At 44.2% G+C, this 20804-nt stretch overlaps 1 protein-coding gene across 3 annotated transcripts in view; it reads left to right on the top strand.

Moving 5' to 3' along the window:
* LOC143784186 (thioredoxin domain-containing protein 6-like) overlaps positions 1-8647 on the top strand; it is a 70316-nt gene extending 61669 nt beyond the window's left edge. The window contains exons 15-18 of one of the 3 annotated variants that reach the window (XR_013217729.1): positions 2942-3174; positions 3306-3380; positions 3526-3591; positions 8044-8094. Coding sequence is in view for 2 of the 3 variants with exons in the window: in XM_077272118.1 (XP_077128233.1) it covers positions 2942-3174; positions 3306-3380; positions 8044-8087 (352 nt within the window). In the remaining variant the exon portion in view is untranslated. Of the gene's footprint in view, positions 1-2941; positions 3175-3305; positions 3381-3525; positions 3592-8043 lie in introns of all 3 variants that reach the window. The other 2 variants (XM_077272118.1, XM_077272116.1) reach the window with 2 other exon arrangements.
* The last annotated feature ends 12157 nt before the right edge of the window (positions 8648-20804 follow it).

Here is a 20804-nt window from a genome sequence, read left to right as displayed (position 1 = left end):
CACTCCTGAATCCAGTACAAAACTACTACCCTCATCCACAAAGCACTCCATGGCTCAGCACCACCCTACATCTCCTCTCTGGTCTCAGTCTACCACCCTACCCGTGCCCTCCGCTCCGCTAATGACCTCAGGTTAGCATCCTCAATAATCAGAACCTCCCACTCCCGTCTCCAAGACTTTACACGTGCTGCGCCGATTCTTTGGAATGCATTACCTAGGTTAATACGATTAATCCCCAATCCCCACAGTGTTAAGCGTGCCCTAAAAACTCATTTGTTCAGACTGGCCTACCGCCTCAATGCATTAACCTAACCATCCCTGTGTGGCCCATTAAAAAAAAAAAACATAATCAGGTTCCTCGCATCATGTTCTCATACACTTTATGCAGTTAATAGCACTCTGTGTCTGTACTGCTACATACTTAGGCAGTTAACTGGTTCATGCAGCTTTACATGAACACCCGAGCCTTACACTATGGCTGGTCCAAATAACTAAAGCAATTGTTACCATCCACCTCTCGTGTCCCCCCTTTTCCTCATAGTTTGTAAGCTTGCGAGCAGGGCCCTCATTCCTCCTGTTATCTGTTTTGAACTGTGATTTCTGTTATGCTGTAATGTCTATTGTCTGTACAAGTCCCCTCTATAAGTTGTAAAGCGCTGCGGAATATGTTGGCGCTGTATAAATAAAAATTATTATTATTATTATTATTATTATAACAGAAAGCACGTAATACTCTATGGATGAATAACTGAATCCAGAAAAATTTGTGAACACTTTTTTGGAGTGTTATATACCACTGAAATGTAAAACAAAGCATGTAATGCTCTAGGATGACCAATTGAAGACAGAAAAATTTTGAACACTTTTTGGAGTGTTATATAACACCGGAATTTAACAGAAAGCACATAATACTCTATGGATGACAATATAGTACATTTTTTCATCCCACAAAAAATAATGTGGTCACGTAACTGCTCTCTTCCTCCAATCACAATTGTCCCTGAACTGTGCAGTGCGTCAGTGTGCTGAACGCAGTGGTGCCAGTCCTTTTATAACCTGGCAGGCAATCCCCACATGCTTATTGGCTGGGTAACAGGCGCCAAACATGGGGGTCAGGGATTCGATCTTAAATTCCGAGCACCAGACAGTGCTCGTTGAGTGCCGAGCTCCCAGATACTTGAATAATATCCGAGTTTCACCAAGCACATTCGCTCATCCCTAGTATATACACACTCAGTGAAAAAAAAAAAATCACAGGAGGGCTTATTTAAAGAAACTGCAATTTTAGTACATAACCGCAATATACACTGTGTTCCAAATTATTATGCAAATAATATTTCCTCATATTTTCTCTAAATTACCTCTCTGAATTGCAGTCATTGTTATTTTCCAGTCATCTACTATTCTAGAATAATTGCAATGTTTTGGAACAAACTGCCTATGAAAACAGTATCTTTTTTAAAAAATAAACACTCAAAATGCATGTTCCAAATTATTATGCACAGCAGAGTTTTCAACCTTTTTTTTTTATTTTGAACAAAAAAATGGTCAATTGTGAAGTTCTAAGCATTATCAGCTTATTACAAAATGAAATCAAACAGTTTTCAAGTGAAAACTTTATTCTAGGTGATGTTACATTTGCACATAGGACCCCTTGTTCGAAAGAAGCTTCTGAACTCTCTCGTCCATTGAATTTATCAGTTTTTGGATGGTTTCTGCTTTAGTTGTTTTGCATGTGGACAGAATACCCTCTCAGAGCTGTTGCTTAGATGTGAACTGCCTCCCGCAATCATAGACACTTCTTTTGATGATGCTCCAGAGGTTCTCAATGGGGTTGAGGTCAGGGGAAGATGGTGGCCACACCATAAGTTTGTCCTCTTTTATGCCCATAGCAGCCAGAGATGCAGATGTGTTTTTTGCAGCATGAGACGGTGCATTATCATGCATGAAAATGATCTTGCTGCGGAAAGCACGGTTCTTCCTCTTGAACCATGGCAGGAAGTGTTGTTTTAGAAACTCCACATAGATTATGGAGTTCATCTTTACCCCTTCAGGGATCATAATGGGGCCGACAATCTCTCTCCCCATGATTCCAGCCCAAAATATTACTCCACCTCCTCCTTGTTGGCGCCTTAGCCGTGTTTTCATGGGATGTCCATCAACCAGCCATCCTCCACTCCATCCATCTGGACCATTGAGCGTTGCATGGCACTCATCGGTGAACAAAACAGTTTGGAAGTCAGTCTTCATGTATCGTTTGGCCCACTGGAGCCGTTTCTGCTTGTGTGCAGTGGATAGAGGTGGTCGACAGGATGGCTTACGCACAGCTGCAAACCTCTGAAGGACCCTGCATCTTGTTGTTCTGGGGACGTTGGAGGCACCAGCAGCTTCAAAAACTTGTCTGCTGCTATGACAAGGCATTTTTGCAGCTGCTCTTTTAACCTTACGCAATTGCCTGTTGGAAAGAGTCCTCAATTTTTCCTTTATCAGCACGCACACGTGTGTGCTGGGAATCAGCCACATACTTCTTGATTGTGCGATGATCACGATGAAGTGTCTTGGCAATGTTGATTGCAGTCATGCCTTGACCTAAATACTCCACAATTTGTTGCTTCTCAGCAGCCAACACATCCTTTTTCTTTCCCATTTTGGCAAAAAATGTAGGCTGCTTAATAATGTGGAACAGCCTTCTTAAGTAGTCTTGCCTTTATTTGGACACACCTGCCAAACTAATTTGCACAGGTATCTGCAATTGCTTTCAGTGATATAAAGAGCCCTGACACACATCACCATCAATGAGTTTAAATGACAAACAAAAATATTCTAACCTTATCACTCCTAAACTCTTTGTGCATAATAATTTGGAACACAGTGTAATCTACAACTTTTCAATATTTTATTCATATCATTGCATATTTTTCTGTGTTTGATTTGCTTCCAGAGGTCCTTGCCTAATGATGATTCTCAGTAAAGAGAACGCAGTGCAGGAATGGCGGTCACTAATAGGTCCTACAGACCCAACTGAAGCGCTTACATCGTCTCCTGATTCCCTGAGAAGCTTGTTTGCAAAGAGCGTGCTGCAGAATGCCGTCCATGGATCCTCAAATCTAAATCATGCCATGGAAAAGATCAAATTCATATTTGGTGATATTGAGATGGAGAGCACAAGTAATGGTAACATCACATCACTTTCTTGCCAATATAATAACAGAAATCACAATTCTAAACTCCTAAATTTAGAATGAAATGTAATCTGCACTTTGCACATAGTAGACAAACCTGTGGCTTACACTTTTTCTCTACAGAGTTGTCTTTTCTGAAGGATGCTGCAGATGGTGTTCGGCAAAGTGAAGAGAACAGTGAAAATACAACAGCAGACGGTAATGACCTGACATTTAAGACAAGCAATGCTTATGTTTCCATAACAGCCATAAATGTCTGTTAGGACTTATTCAGACATCAGTGATTTTTCTTGTCAGTTTTTCCCATCAGAGTTTGGTCAGTGTTTCATCCGGGTTTTTTTAGGATGAAAAAAAAAAGATGATGGTTTCTCAAGCTATTCCAATCAAACAGTCCCATAGACTTGAATAGGTGAGTTTGATCCGACACTTGGATCAATATCGGACAAGTCTTTGAGCTTTTGTGCCAACCACTCGGTCCAAGGACAAAAATTAAATATGTAAACTACCCCATAGAATATCATAGGTACACGTTCTGTCCATGATAACATAGATAGCACACGTATGAGAAAAACTGGTGTCTAAAGGAGCCCTTAATATAAGTAGGTGTGTGGGGGTGGAGTGGCTGGTGGTTAAAAGGGGTTTCCACTATAAGAAAAGTAGACCCCAAATGCTTTTATGTACCAAAAATAACAAACAGAGCAGGTACTTACTCTATCCAGGTTCAACACTGGCTAACCACCACTTCTTGAGTCCCAATGTTTTGGCTTCAGTGGTGAAGTCATGTTGACAGCAAGTATCACTGCTGCAGCCAATCACTGAGTTCAGTGGTGTTGTAAATGTAGATGGCATAGGTTGCTTAGCTCAGTGATTGACTACAGTGGGTATGCGAGCTGTCAACGTCACATCACCACTGCAGTCAAAATAAAGACTTGTGTAGCAGCGGGCAGCCAGTGTTGGATCCAGGGAGGGTAAGTACCTGCTTTGTTTATTATTTTAGGTATATAAGAGTCATTGTGGTCAACTTTCCTGGACCAAATTTGCGGGCCAAATTGTTAAATTTAGGCTTGGGCTGCATGGTAACTTGGGCGCAAAAGAAGTCACACAGCTTGTTCTGTCTAGCTGTTACATCGCAGTGTCATACAAGTTAATGGCATAGCATTGCGATGCCTAGTGTTCAGCGACACCTATAGTCACCTACATACAGCATGATGGCCTATAGTGCCTATATATACAGTAAGAGGTCCCAAAGCTCCTCTCTAAACAGTATGAAGGCCATGGAGTCCCTTAGATACAGAATCATGGCCACACAGCTCCCTGTATACTGTATGATGATCCTATAGCCCAGTGTTCCCCAACTCCAGTCCTCAAGGCCCACCAACAGATCATGTTTTCAGGATTTCCTTTGTATGGAACAGGTGATGCAATTATCACCTGGGCAATACTAAGGAAATCCTGTAAACATGACCTGTTGGTTGGCCTTGAGGACTGGAGATGGGGAACACTGCTATAGTCCCTTAAATAGAGCATGATGGCCCCTATAAACATTGCAGTGTGAGGCCCCTTATATACAGTTTAATGTCCCCTATAACTCTATATGCAGTATGATGGCGTACATATAATTACTCTAGGAAGTATATTTGTGACAAATTTTGGGTCTTTCAAAAAGTCACAAAGAATCAGTTGAAAACATCTGGAAACATAATAATAATTTTATTTATATAGCGCCACCATATTCCCCAGCACAGTTAAAAGGGGACATGTACAGGCAATAAAGAAAATACTGAGTATCAGTTCACCAGCTACAGGAGGAGTGAGGGCCGTGTTCACAAGCTTGCAATCTATAAGGAAACAAGGGGGACACAATAGGTAAAAAGTGCTTTTCATATATGGTCCAGCCATCATTATAATTAATGGGGCATTTCAAATAAGCTGCACTAGCCTGTCATCAGCCAGTATCTGTCTAGGTACAGTTACTAAGTGCTATTCGGTGCATGGAGGATGTGGAAACAGATGAATAGGAGATACCAGTTTCTGAGGAAAATTTAGAAAAGCGCAAATATAAAAGAGTTCGATTAGTGAAGTGAGATGATAGGCTTTTATAAGAGACTAGATGGTGGCCCGATTCTAACGCATCGGGTATTCTAGAATATGCATGTCCACGTAGTATATTGCACAGCCCACGTAGTATATTGCCGAGCCACATAGTATATTGTCCAGCCACGTAGTATATTGCCCAGCCACATAGTATATTGCCCAGTCACGTAGTATATTGCCCAGTGACGTAGTATATTGCCCAGCCACGTAGTATATTGCCCAGCCACATAGTATATTGCCCAGCCACGTAGTATATTGCCCAGCCACAAAGTATATTGCCCAGCCACGTAGTATATTGCCCAGTCACGTAGTATATTGCCCAGTGACGTAGTATATTGCCCAGTCACGTAGTATATTGCCCAGCGACGTAGTATATTGCCCAGTGACGTAGTATATTGCCCAGTGACGTAGTATATTGCCCAGTGACATAGTATATTGCCCAGTCACGTAGTATATTTGCCAGCCATGTAGCATATTGCCCAGCCACGTAGTATATTGCCCAGCCACGTAGTATATTGCCCAGTCACGTAGTATATTGCCCAGCCACGTAGTATATTGCCCAGCCATGTAGTATATTGGTAGTATATTGCCCAGTGATGTAGTATATTGCCCAGCCACGTAGTATGTTGCCCAGTAAAGAAGTATATTGCCCAGCCCACGTAGTATATTGCCCAGCCACGTAGTATATTGCTCAGCCACGTAGTATATTGCCCAGCCACGTAGTATATTGCCCAGTCACATAGTATATTGCCCAGCCACGTAGTATATTGCCCAGCCACGTAGTATGTAGTATATTGGTCAGCCACGTAGTATATTGCCCAGCCACGTAGTATATTGCCCAGCCACGTAGTATATTGCCCAGTGACGTAGTATATTGCCCAGCCACGTAGTATATTGCCTAGTAAAGTAGTATATTGCCAAGCCCACGTAGTATATTGCCCAGCCCACGTAGTATATTGCCCAGCCACGTAGTATATTGCCCAGCCACGTAGTATATTGCCCAGCCACGTAGTATATTGCCCAGTCACGTAGTATATTGCCCAGTCACGTAGTATATTGCCCAGTGACGTAGTATATTGCCCAGAGACATAGTATATTGCCCAGCCACGTAGTATATTGCCCAGCCACGTAGTATATTGCCCAGCCACGTAGTATATTGCCCAGCCACGTAGTATATTGCCCAGTCACGTAGTATATTGCCCAGTCACGTAGTATATTGCCCAGAGACGTAGTATATTGCCCAGCCACGTAGTATATTGCCCAGCCACGTAGTATGTAGTATATTGCCCAGTAACGTAGTATATTGCCCAGTGACGTAAAATAAAAAATAAACATATACTCATCTTCCGAAGTGCCGTTGAAGTCCTGGCGCCTGTGTACGGTGCACGCGGCAGCTTCCGGTCCCAGGGTTGGTATGAGCGCAGGACCTGTGATTACGTCGCGGTCACATGACCGTGACGTCATGGCAGGTCCTTCTCGCGCAGGCGCGCAGGACCTGTGATGACGTCGCGGTCACATGACCGTGACGTCATGGCAGGTCCTTCTCGCATAGCATCCTTGGCACCGGAACCTGCTGCTTGAACTGCCGAGGACACTGCGCCACGTCGGAGGGTGAGAATAATCTTTTTTTTTTTTATTATTATTATTTGTAACCGATCTTTTTACTATTGATGCTGCATAGGCAGCATCAATAGTAAAAAATTGGTCACACAGGGTTAATAGCTGCGTTACACCGCGGTCCATTAACGCTGGCATTAACCCTGTGTGAGCGCTGACTGGAGGGGAGTATGGAGCGGGCACTGACTGCGGGGAGGAAGGAGCGGCCATGTTGCCGCCGGACTGTGCCCGTCGCTGATTGGTCGTGGCAAAGGTCGTGGGCGTTTTGCCACGACCAATCAGCGACTTGGATTCCATGACAGACAGAGGCCGTGACCAATCAATATCCGTGACAGACAGAAGAACAGACAGACAGACGGAAGTGACCCTTAGACAATTATATAGTTGATGTGTTTTTAAAGTACGCCTAAAAATGTGAGGTCTAGGTATTAATCAGATTGTCTGGAGTAGCACAGTCCAGAAAAAGGAGCAGCACGAGAGAAGTCTTTGAGACGGAAGTGGGAAACCTTAAACTACGCCAACAGTTGAGAAGTGAAAAAATTGTAAACCTCCGAACATATAAAAAATGGACTTTAAAATAATGTGCAAATGGAAAGATGACCATGGTGCAAATAAAAAGGCTCAAAACACTAAACACTGAACAAAAAACAGGAGCAAATGTGAGTGAATTGGTCCCATTGGTCCCTTCAATTTACAGTATTGTATATACTCATCTTAAGGACAGTGGTTAAAATGGGGGCAACATTGAACTTATGGTCGTAACGCTTTGAAAATATGCTATCAATTTTTATGTGTGGGAAAGATATATATCTTGGTACCGTGTTAGCCAGTAGATAGAAAAGAGGACTCTCAATTCTAAATATTTTTCTATGTGTAGATGTAATTTTAACTAAAAAGATTCTAATTAAACTGCTCTTTCTGTCCAGTTGAAAACAAATAATCCAAAAGAGAAATCTACTTTAACAAATTCAGTAAGGTGTCATGCACACCAAAGAGCAGTGTGGCGGTATGCCGGCGAATGGATTCCCAATGGTTCTTTATTACACCATGTGCCAATATTTTTTTGTTGTTTGATTGATACATGAAATACCAGGCAGCCGTCTGTTTTAAGTGCTAATTCCAAATAATTTTACTTGTGTTTTATCTACAGAAAGTAAAGCTGAAGCGGCTCAAGAAAACAGCTACCGTAATTAAAAAACAATTTACTTCCATTGTGATGGAACTCAATTAAAAGTTGTAAAATCTAGTTTATCACATTGTGTAATAAAGAAATTTTAACTTTTTTATAGAACAAACACAATGTAACCACTAAGGTTACACGCAAACTCTTGGTAGCACTACTGATTGATAATATCTAGAACAATGTACTCTACTAGGTATGTAATCCTATGGAATGTAGCTATCTGTCACGCCAATGCAGGTGGAACGAGGTTAGTGAACCCACTGGACCACAGAGGACTCTGTAAAAGCTGAACCCTAGGAACCAGCCAGACAAGGACATCAGATAAATTGCAAGACTTTATTTAGACCTTACTACAGAAGAACCCGCAAGGGAGAACCCCCTGGACCGCAACACCGAATTCCTCCAGGGGAGTACCGGCGAGCGAACCCCTATACAGGCATTGTCCCGACACAACCCAGCTTTGATGCAGCGGTTCCCAGACCAGAGGGTCAGACCCAAGAGGCAAAGAAAAAACACAAATGGAAGGGAGCGTGAAATCCAGGAAACCGGAGAAGGCAACTGAATGGTCCTGGAGATACCACAAGGGTCCACAGGCAGAACCATGGCACTAGGAGAGAATACCAGCAATTAGTTCAAGGCAAGGCAATAGAGAACAAACAGGCACCGGTATGGGACCTGAGAACGGCAACTGGAACTATGCACCAAAATTGCCCAGTCACCTCCCAAGGGAAGTGAGGAGTTAAATACACACAGATCTCTCAGCGATTGGCTGTGGCAAGATTACAGGGAAAAAGGTACGCTGGCCCTTTAAATTACTTGCTAGCAGCACACACGCCCTATGCTCGCTCCCCCGCAATCAGGAAGTGAAGGAGCGGAGGAGATATGCTGGGAGGACGCCACAGCCAGAGGGGCCTAGCAGGAGCGTGGACAGGGTAAAACAGACTGCGGGGACCAGAGGCATACCTGCAGGCCTCAGGAACCCAATCTCTCTGTACCTGGGAGACGGAACCCGCCGGCCAGAGCGCTAAACTATCACTGTAAATCAGTCGTGCTACAAATAGTCTTCTTGTGGCGCAGGCTGAATTCTGCATTATTATATTTTTATACTCTAGTACATTTAAGTCTTCAATATATAATAAGAAATGGTGGGGCTGATTCATCAAAATGGTTAAAACAGTTATCTGACGTAAAAAGACATGCGTCTGGATTCAAACACTTGATCCTGTGTTCTGTGTCTATTTCCGCTGAGCCACAGCAAATTCAACCTTTTCTTTGGCCGTTTTAGTTCTGTTATCTTTTTTCCTGTTGGTTTTGAGTAACAGGTGCCTTTCATTTACTGTTTGTCTGACCTATCACCTTTTGGGTGCAGCTTTATATATATCTTTCCCTACTTTTGTTTCTGATGGTGATAGTCTTGTTTGGAGTAATTCACTTTGCTGTAGTTTAAATTGGTTGCAGTTGTTTCTTGTGTGATCCCTTTATTCCTTAGGGAATTGCTACTCTAGCGATACTAGGAGCTGCTAAGCACATTTAGGGTGTCACGGTGCTGTTGCAGGATTTCTCATGGACAGGGGCTCCTACCCTAACCCTAACCCTACTTGGTGCCCTAGTCTATCCCTGTCCCTACCTCTGAAGGTGGAGACCCCGGGGTCACGTGCCTTGTTATGCTCCTGACTTACCCTTATCTGTTCCCTCCCCCACTCTCCTTGAACTCCAACCCAGGCAGAGTGAACTATCACTGGCAATTCCCAAATGCCAGTGGCAAAAATATACACCAGAGGGGAGTGTCCAACACAGAACAGTTGAGATAATCCATGATGGAGAGCTCTTGGAGATAAACTGAACTAATTAACCCTAGCAATGCCAAAGCAAAGAAAACCTGCACTGTTTAATATGATTATGAGGCAGTTCTAACCAGTGGAGGAGTTTGGGCAACCAGACGCTGCAATCTCCTGGCCTCTCTTTGTCGCAGTTTCCCTGTGACACAGGGTAAGCCACCATCAAGTGGGGGCTCCAGTGCGTTATCTTGGGGTGCCAGCCTACATTGTCAAGCAGGGACAGACTAGAGTCAGACAAGGGATTTTTTCTAGTCCGAACAGCGTTCTGCCAGGTTCAGGTATTTGTCTCCCTGGTTTGTAGGGTACCCGTGTGAATGTGCATTAGCAATCATAACATAAAACACTTTGAAAGGTCACATAGTTTTTGCATAACATGAAATTTCAGAAAAATTTAGCAACTTTTAGCATTTTTATGCCAGTCCGAGCCATCTCCACCAAAGGTGGAGAAGCGTGGGCAGGACAGGGGTGCTCCCTGCCAATTCCATTATCAGTTCCGATACTTTACTGACGTAATGAACGACCAAAATTTTACTACAGTCTGTCTGGAGAAGCATTTTTAGTGAGGTGCACACCACAGAGAAGATGCACCTTTTAATAAATTTGGCACATCTTACCCCACAACACCCTCTCATAAAGACAGCCGTGTACAACACTAGTCTTAATGAATCAGCCCCAAAATGTTCTAGATTATGTCTACATTAGAGTTTTTGTTTTAATACTTTCATTTATAACGTTAAACAATATAATTAAAAAAGAGATGATACCATCCCATGATTACCACATGCACTTAGTGGAGAACAACTCTGTGATCCAGTCAGGGAACAGAGATGTTCTATGATTAAGTCTACATAATGATACTGGACTTCAGATAGAGGTGCAAATGGATCCCAAACTGTGGATCATATGTGTGAGTTTTTTTATTAAATTAATTGAAAATGCAGTCTCAAAATACAACATGTTTTAAGGCTCAAAGTCCCCTTTCTTAAATATATAGAGACATGCGAATTAAGATGTTGCAGGGTTTATATACACCAAACAGATGGCGTCAAAAGCAAATCCAAAGACAAGACCCTTAAATAAAACTTATGAAAAATGTCAAAAACAACTTTGTTTGCATAACATTACATACTAAATAAAAGTAAGAAAGGACCAGTAAGAATATACTAAAGTGAAAAGAAAAAGTGAGCGAATAAATAAACAAAAAGCGCATGTGCAATAAAAAGTATTTGCCAGACCACCCATGTGTTGCATAGCAAAGTGTGTGACAACGGTGATGAAATAGGAAGGAAGGGAGTGAGATATGGAGGCATCATGTTGGTTGTTAAGCTGCAGAGGACACCAGCAGTAAAGCCTGACAGCAGAGAGGAAATAAGACCTGAAGAAGAAAGGTAAAAAGGGAAAGCGTCAAGGATTGCTATTCAGCCAGTAAAGAATGGTGAAAGGTCTAGGACAGGGCCACACAATCTGCAGCCTAGGTGCCACATACAGCTCACCATGCCATTTTGTGTGCCCCCCATTCTGCTGTATACAGAATTTCGATGTCAGAGGGAAGAAGAGTAGCACATTGCTGAGGAGTCGGGATGAGCAAGCACAAATAATACACTGAGTAACCTTATCTGGGTCCCACACAGTTTAAGAGATTAGGGATCTTTTTTTTTTTTTATATAGCGCTAACATATTCCATAGTGCTTTACAGGTTGCACGCATTAGCATTGCTGTCCCCGTTGGGGCTCACAATCTAAATTCCCTATCAGTATGTCTTTGGAATGTGGGAGGAAACCGGAGGAAACCCATGCAAACACAGAGAGAACATACAAACTCTTTGCAGATGTTGTCCTTGGTGGGGGTTTGAACCCAGGACTCCAGCGCTGCAAGGCTGCTGTGCTAACCACTGCGCCACCGTGCTGCCCAGGGATCCTTGACCTCTGTTTAGTGCAGCGCCCCAGAGTCCTGGTCGTTGCAGTAATGTCGCTCTTCCACAAGGGGGAATGATGGTACGTCTGATGACACTAAAGGAGTTCACCTGACCAGGTATCACAGTCACACACTACACTTCACACTCCGGCCACCAGGGGGAGCGAAAGGTTCTATCTATTAGGCCACTCCTCACACTCGGGTAAAACTGGGTGTTGGATAGGAAGTTAGTGAGAAAGCTGCCTGGGTGAGACCCAGAGAAGACCTGTCAGGCAGACAGGGAGAGAAGGAGGAACATCTGAGCTGCAGACAGAGGTCCCTGTCGGGTGGGATCCTTGCAGAGACTTAGCAAGAGATAGAGCGTTACGGAGCTGCGCCTGCACCTCATTGCGGCAGCATCCTAAGAAAGGACAAGAAGCGAAGTATATTGTGGAGAAGTGAGAAACGAGATCAAAGCACAAGGAGATAATACCAGGAGGAGTCCTGCCTTAAGATCGGCAACATCCTTCTGAGGCGCATAGCCGGTGGCCGGAACACCGAGGGAGTAATAGGCTCTACACATTACTTCAAACAACGGCAGGACAGTTAATTCCAAGTTGGCTGCCCAACCTTTAACCTAATGAAGACAACGGAGGCAAATTGTGGGAGAGGGGCGTCACTAGGGTCCCTATAAAATAGCTCCAGGCCTACCCCGTCATACGTGTCGTCCTATCCATACCAACTGGGGGATGGAGAGAGAATATCAGAAACATACACGACAGTTGTGAGGACTATCCCGTGGTGCTCAGCAGGGAGGTACTACAACACACAGGCGCTAGTAGGAAGGCTACTGATTTCCACCTGCAAAGGGAACTCTGGATGTGCCTTCGGACCGGCCGGATTCAGCCAGCCCTGTGAGCAGTGCTCTGGATGGTGGACGCTGAAGTCTACAGTAAAAGGTAAAGAGACTGCAACCTTGTGTCCTCGTTATTTACTGCGACCTACACCATCATCATCTACCTTACTGGGAAGCCCTGGGGACATACTTCACCTGTGGGAAGGTATTCCATCTAGCTGCCATAACATCACCCCAGCGGACCCCTATGCAGCGTCGGTCATCCTGACCGAACACCACAGGTGGCGTCACGAACACTTGACAAACTACTACCTTTGATTGGACGCCCCTTAGCAGGGCCACGGACCGGTTCGGGCCACCGTGACATCCCCAGAACCGAGACAGAGGGACCCGGTACCGAGTACCCCGCTGCCCTGTGCCTGGGGGTGATCCATTTAGTACTGCAGAAATTAAAAAAGGGGGTAAAACGTGGATTTAAACTGCGCTGCTGAATGATTCAAGGTCCAAGTATGTAGCCATTATATCGTGGATTTATTCAACGCGTTTCAAAGTACAAGACTTCTTCATCAGGACACCACAGTACTGCAGAAAGGCATGTGTCAGTAAGACTGGGTTCAGATGGTCGTATATCATGGTCCAAATATGTCTGTAACTTCAGGTCAGAAGACACGCAGTCACTCCGGACATTGTGGTCCATATACAAACCATGAAATACACCCATCCAAACTAAGAGTCTTGTCCATGCATGTGTAAGAAGATGAACCGGACCCGGGGTACCTCTCTTGCGCCGGTTCCGGAATTCTCGGGACTGTCACCATTGTTGCACAGGGGAGAGCTTCCTGGCCTGGACTGACCTTTGCACTTGTCAGCAGGGGGCGGGTCAGAGATACAAAGGGCTACGTTCAGGAAAAGGGCTTCTCTGTAAGGTCCTCACAACTGTTGTAGATGTTATGTCTTCCTCTCTGTCCCCCAGATGGTATGGATAGGACAAACCCGTATGACTGGTGGCCTGAGGCTTTTTACAGGGACCCTAGAGATGCTCTAGCCCCCACAAGTTGCCACCGTGCCTCCTGGGTATATGGTCGGGCAGCCAACGTGGAATTGACTGTCCTGCCGGTCTCTGAAGTATGGCTTGGAGACGATTACTCCCTCTGTATTCCGACTACCGGATTCTGCACCTCAGAAGGAGGCAGCCTTTTGCAGGGCAGAACTCCTTCTGGATTCCTCTCCTTGTGCTATGACTTCGTTTCTCACCCACTACAATACAATTCTCTTCGTGTCCTTCCTTAGGATGCTGCCGCAAGTGGGGCAGGTGCAGCTCCGTGACCTTCTGTCTAGGCCTCTGACAGGATCCCACCCCTGTCAGGGACCTCTCTGTCTGCAGCTCTGATGTTCCTCCTTTCCCTCTATATAACAGTAAACTCGGCACACACCAATGCGTAAATGCAGTGAAGAAGAGGGGTTTATTAATGAGGTAAAGTACATACAGTGACGTTTCGGTCTAATCACTAGACCTTCATCAATGTACTGCAATGAAATACAACAAAATATAATGTGAACATAACTGAAGTATTTACAAAATGGGTCATTACATAATCGCTTACATAGAATTTTACTTATAGCAATGTACATATGCAGAAAAACATCAGACTTATAGCAATACGCAGCAAGGGATACAAGGCCATGAGGATCAACAGCAAACAATAAATCCCAGATAGAAAATGTTCGGCTAATAGATATGTGAACTCTAATAAAAGAAATATATAAGAGATGTATAGGAACCGCACCTACCCTCACTATAATAGTAAAAAGGGTACCCCGGGTAACAGGATGGACAGTCAGTCCTAAAGGGGGGAGACCGTATCGTACGTTACTGAATGTAACAGAGTGAGGCTGAGACACAAAGTGAGTGCACACATACCCTGTTGCTGTGAATGGTTCCTGTAGATTGAAAGGGAGCAGACCGCTAAGAACAAAGAGAGGCGGTGTAATTAATAAGCTGGCAGGAGCGGTGAGGTGCCGGCGAGGCTGCGCATAGGATCATGAAGGCTTACCGTAGTGAAGGTGGGCTGGTATATGCGGACCATGGACGCAGTATCCACCGCTTGTCCAGTGCGTCCGTGTGCCCAGCTAGTGTGCCTTTTATGCCTGATGGCAGTGCGCTGCCGGAAATCATATTACCGGAAGTGACGTCGGCAGTGCTGTAAAGTGTGTGCGTTCCACTGTGAACTAAGAAGGTGGGGCTAAGTCCGGGTGTGCGTTCCACCTAATAGACATGCGCACTAGGAGGATGTGTTGGTGTATATCCTCAGAGCGCTAGTGCAGTTTTAAAGCTAGCGGTGGAGATGTGATCCTACGGACAGATGGTGCACTTGCTTAGTAGAGGCGGTTCTGTGAAAGAAAACATGCATATATTAGTAAATATGCAAGCATTTCTATATTACAGTAATATACAGCACATTAAGTGTATGGACAGACAAGGTTCTTCCTGGTACAGGTCAAAAGATGTTCTTGGTTATGGTAAAAATGACTGGATATCATATTCCCTGTTTAAGCCTTGTGGGGCTAAAGTCTGGAGTACATGAATCCAGTAGGCTTCTCGCCTCTTCAAGAGGCGAATTCTATCTCCACCCCTGCGTGGTTGTGCCACTGTATCGATCACTTGAAATTTAAGTTGTGCTATAGTGTGACCATGGCTTATGAAGTGGTTGGGAATGGGTAACAAGAGATTTTTGCACCTAATTGTAGATTTGTGCTTTGATATGCGGTCGCGTACAGACTGTGTGGTTTCACCCACATAGCCGAGACCGCACGGACATTTTATCAAGTAGATCACAAAGGCTGAATCGCATGTGTAATACCCCTTGACTGTGTATTTTTTACCCGTGAGTGGATGGTGAAATATCCCGCCACGTTGTACGTTATTACATTGTGTGCACCTCAGACAGGGGAAGGTGCCAAATTTCGGATTCATTAAGAACCGTTGTTTCGGTGTCTGTGAAGGACCTATATCCGCCTTGACCAGTCTGTCTCTGATGTTCCGTGGTCTCCTGAAGCAGGGGAGGAAGGGGCTGTTAAATTATTTTATTTGTGGATGTGCTGTCCCTAGGATGTGCCAATGTCGCTGTATTGATTTGTGTAGTAAATACGCCATAGGGTGGTAGTTATGGACGAAGGGAATGCGGTTCCCTTGCTTGGGCCTAGGTTGAGTGGCAGTGGTGGTTTCAATGGGGTCTAGAACATGGGGGGGATATCCCCTCTCTGCAAATTTAGAACGCATTTCGTGTAGACGTCGTATGCGTAGGTCTTGCTTGGAAACAGTTCTTTGTACTCTCTTGTATTGTGATTTGGGTATCGAGTCTTTCATCCTGGTTGGATGGAAGCTTTGGTAGTGTAACAGACTATTCCTATCCATGGGTTTAGAGTAAATGTCTGTGTATAATTCTCCTTTGTCATTCTTAACCACCAGAGTGTCCAGGAAGTTGACCTGTTCTAGACTATGCGTCATAGTAAAATCTAAACCCGGCCATGAAGTTTACAAAAGATTGAAGAATGTTTCTAAGGTGTCAAGTGGGCCGTCCCAAATACAGAAAATATCATCAATGTACCTCTTCCACAGTATCACATGTGTGCGGAAGAGGTCATTGGTGTATATAATACTGTCCTCATAGTCCACCATGTAACTATTTGCATACGGGGGCGCAGCGTTGGACCCCATCGCTGTGCCCCGTATCTGCATGTAGAATTTGTCCTCAAAGAGAAAGAAATTTTGTGTGAGTATTATGGTGAGTAAATCACACACTAAATCCACCTGCTCTGGGGTCCTGTTGGAAGTTCCGAGTAGTTTCCTGACTGATGCTATTCCTTCTAAATGAGGTATGGAAGTATATAAATCTTTGACATCAAATGTCACTAGATATGCTTCCTTGGGAATGGTGTTAATGGTATCAATGTGGCATAGGAAGGCTCCTGTATCTAGTAAGAAGGAAGTGGTTTGCTTAATGAGAGGTGTCAGAATTTTCTCTACATACATGGAAATAGGTGACAGGATAGATTGTGTAGAGGCGACAATGGGTCTCCCAGGTGGGTGATCCAAGCGTTTGTGGATCTTGGGGAGTACATAAAAAACAGGAGTGATTGGATGCTGTTTAGTTAGGTACTCGCATGTTTTTTGATCCAAGACACCCAAGTTGATGTATTTATTGAGTGTATTCTGAATTATCTCCTTCACTGTGTTGGTGGGGTCCCTCTGTAGAGATATATAGATGGAGGTGTCCCCTAATTGGCGAAGAACCTCGCTCCTATAGGATGTGCTATCCATTACAACAATGGAGCCCCCCTTGTACGCTGGCTTTATGATCAAATCTTTTTTTGTCTCCAGTGTCTTTAAAGCCTGTTGGTCAAGGGGGGTGAGGTTAGGGGGGGCATGTAATCTACCCCTGTCTAAATCGTTCCTGAGTTTCTGAAATGAGCTTTGGACAAATGAGATGAATGTCTCAAGTGCATGTGACCCTGTGGGAGGTCTATAGTTGCTGGGAGTCCTTAGACCCAGACTCTTGGATGTAAGGAGATTCTCAGATTCTCTTCTGAAATAGTCTCTGGTGGATTAATTCTGTCTGGTTCTGAAAAATGTAATTTCAGTCTGAGTGATCTATAGAACCTCTGTAGGCCCATTTCTAGATTGAAGGTATTGAGTCTATAGCTTGGACAGAATGACAGACCCTTCTGAAGGATCTGATATTCGGCTATACTCAGGGATTTAGACGAGATGTTGATGACGAGGGGGGCAATACCTGTGAGCGGGTTATCCGCGTGAAGTCCATGTTTCTGCAAGTTTTCCTTTCCTCGACGGGTCCTCTTCTTCTGGTTTGCCTGCGACCTCGACCTAAAAAACGACCAGTTGATGTAGGTCTGTCTTGTCTCTCCTGTTCGGATCCTGAAGATGAAATGTCTGTGGAGGACCTGTAGTTGGAACGAGAGGAGAAAGTTCCGGAGTTGGGATTGTCTCGCCATTTATACACTCTGTTCTGCTCGTAATCCTCGGTGTCTCGGATAAATTTGGATCTCTTCCTTGCTTCAGTGTCCCGACGATGTTGTTCTATTACGGAATCCTTTCCCTCTGTCTGCCTGACAGGAACTGACTGACTGAGTGAAGCTCAGCCAGCTTCTGACTCGATGTTGCTTGGGCAAAGCCCAGTCTTCTGACGTAACTTTCTATCCAAACCACCAGTTTTACCAAATTGTGAGGAGTGCCCTAGTAGATAGGAGCATGGCTCCCCCTGGTGGACTGGAGTGTGAAGTGTGGTGTATGGTTTGTGATACCTGGTAGGAAGATCTCCTTTATTGCCTTCAGACGTAACATCACTCCCCCTGGTGGAAGAATGACATTACTGCAACGACCAGAACTCTGGGGCGCTGCACTTTGATTGAACGTCCTTTAACGTCTATGTAAAAAAACCTCCCTTCCCCATAAATATATCAAATTAATGAACATACAGGCTTCAATCATCAGTGTTGTGTGGAGGCTGTATCTATCTATAAACCACAGTACTCCCGGAACACATTGACTCCGGTAATGTAATATTCATCGGGCATATCAATAATTCAAGGGACTGAACATCAGGGTGAAGTTGTATTTTATATCAGAGGATATAGTGTCATTGTTCTCATGCCCATTGGCTTGGAGCAGGCCCTGGAAAGATAAAATGTGCACTCAGCGGATGGAAGCTTGTGTCAGAGCTGTGGGATACATCTGTAGGCCTTTGACACTGGCTGCTTTCCTAATAAGCTGCGCACAGCTCTTCTTGAAAAGACAGGTTGTTTCCTGTACAGAAGATCGACTACCCCAACCATAGATGTCAACTCACTCATTTTATTCACATTTACAAAAACATTTTACATAATTCTCTGTTCGCAACTACAGTGTTTTCCCTCATTAGGTTAAACAATAAAGCAATGTTGGATACATCCTATATCAGACACCCACGGCAACTCGTGGCCCCTATTGCCTTGTCATGAAGTCTGTCGGGTTCCACAGCAATGCCACTTGATTTAAAGGGAAAACAAAGATTCATTCAGCGCTATTCTGTCACCAAAAGCAAAGGAAAGTGCAGCCGAGGCGCATAATAGAGCTTCTGATTCACATGTGAAATCACAAGTTATGGATATATTCCACTACACCCCATAATGAATACAGACCCCAGATGAGACATTGTGAAGAAATGTTGACCCAATATAAACTTCTTAAAAAGAGAACTCTTCTACTAAATCTAAATAGGCCTAGGGAGATTAGATCATCGAGCCAGGCCGGGCAGCTTGCCAAACTCGACGTGAAGCACAACAGAGGGCAGTGGATCCAGGGGAAGGAAGTGAAGCCCAGCATACCCAGGCTAGGTGCATACCAGTTCTGATATCAGTGATGCTAAAAGCAGGCACCATACAAAGGATTTTTGTGGATATTATATGTGTGTGGTATTTCCTGAGGAAGAAGTCATATATAGACTTCGAAACGCGTTGAATAAAACCACCATTCCTTTTCATCAATATGTCCGGATTTCCCTCTGTTCAGCAGCGCGAACAATATCCACAAAAATCCTTTGTATGTTCCTGATATGGTCAGTCCTTGACCCGTGGATCTGCGGCAGCTGACGTTTATATGCCCTATCAAAGGGGCACCAGGTGAGCAGTTTTCTGAATAACAGATTCTGAAATTGTCGGATAAGACCCTATGTGCGCTTCTTCTCTCCTATACTTTCTTTGTTTAAAAGCAGACAAAAATATGCCACTACTACTTCACATATATTGTGTGATGCTTATTATTATATTAATGCACTGTACAACATATGGATAAGGTGCCAAGAAAAATTACCACATGGCACCAGGTGTCTGTTGAAGACAGCTACTAACCACTATTCTCTGGATTACTGGATTAGGCAGATATATGTAATATAACTCCGTCTCCTACTACGAACCACTACAATTACCTTAAGGACTCATTCAGACGTCAGAGATTTTTCACATACACAAAAACTTGCTTTAGTGTCATCAGCATTTTGGATCCAAATTTCACCCGTTTGGTCCTTTTTTATCATCAGTGTTTTATCAGTGATTTTAAAGTATGGGAAGATAAATAAATTGCAAGGCTTCTTCTATACATTGCAATGTTAATCACAGACAGCACACATAGTGCACACTGATGCTGTCTATGTGCTGTCTGTTATTTTCAAGTACTTATAAACTTGTACAGGTAATTTTGAACTGTGACAAGGATGAAAAATCGGCATGTCTATGTCATATTCATGGACATGTGAACAGCTCCATAGACTATAATAGGTACCTGTTCTATCTGTAAAAAATGTAGATAGTACACCAATGTGAAAAATAGACGTCTAAATGAAGCCGAAGAGTCGCAGTCTAATTTGCAAGTGAAGCCAATTTTCATATGGTACATAACAATTAAAGATTACTTCAGGAATGCTGGTGTCATGGTATCATCACTCATTGTGGTCTAAGGACGCTGTGAGTGACAGCTCAGCCATCTTGTAGGATCTGGATTGTGATTGACTGTCAGCATTTTGATTGACAGCCCTGCTGCACAATCTGGCCTAGCCTTTGGGCGTAACTCCATGTATCTCCCTTTCTTGAACATTTGCTAGCTATTTAACAGGGTAGCTATGTAAGAATAGGCACCGGACCGGGGGTACCTTTCTTGCGCCGGGTCCGGAACTGTTGGGACTGTCACCTTTGTTGTCTGGGGAAAAGCTTAGAGACCCGGACCGACCTTTGCACTGGACAGCAGGGGGCATAGTTAGGATAAAAGGGAGAGAGCACGTGAAAATGAGAAGAGACCTTTTTTTTTACTTTTGCCATGCTCCAATAGCCTCCATGGGAGGCAGAAGCTGGCATAGCTTGATCGGCTCTGCTACATAGAGGCAATGCTCAGATCACCTCTATGTAGCAGAATTACTGGATTGCTATGAGAGCTGACCACAGGTTGGCAATTCAGCATCAACAACCATAGAGGTCTCAAGGAGACCTCTGGTTGTCATGCCGACGCACCGCTGGCCTCCCATCACGTGATGGGGGTCAGCGGTGCGCACATTTCCGGCCTTCTAAAATGCTGCTGTTACAGTTTGACAGCG

This window comes from Ranitomeya variabilis, chromosome 7 (genome assembly GCF_051348905.1).
Source record: "Ranitomeya variabilis isolate aRanVar5 chromosome 7, aRanVar5.hap1, whole genome shotgun sequence".
In the NCBI taxonomy this organism is placed as follows: domain Eukaryota; kingdom Metazoa; phylum Chordata; class Amphibia; order Anura; family Dendrobatidae; genus Ranitomeya; species Ranitomeya variabilis.
The sequence above is the reverse complement of the archived record's forward strand: the minus strand, read 5'-3'. Positions and strand labels throughout refer to the sequence as shown.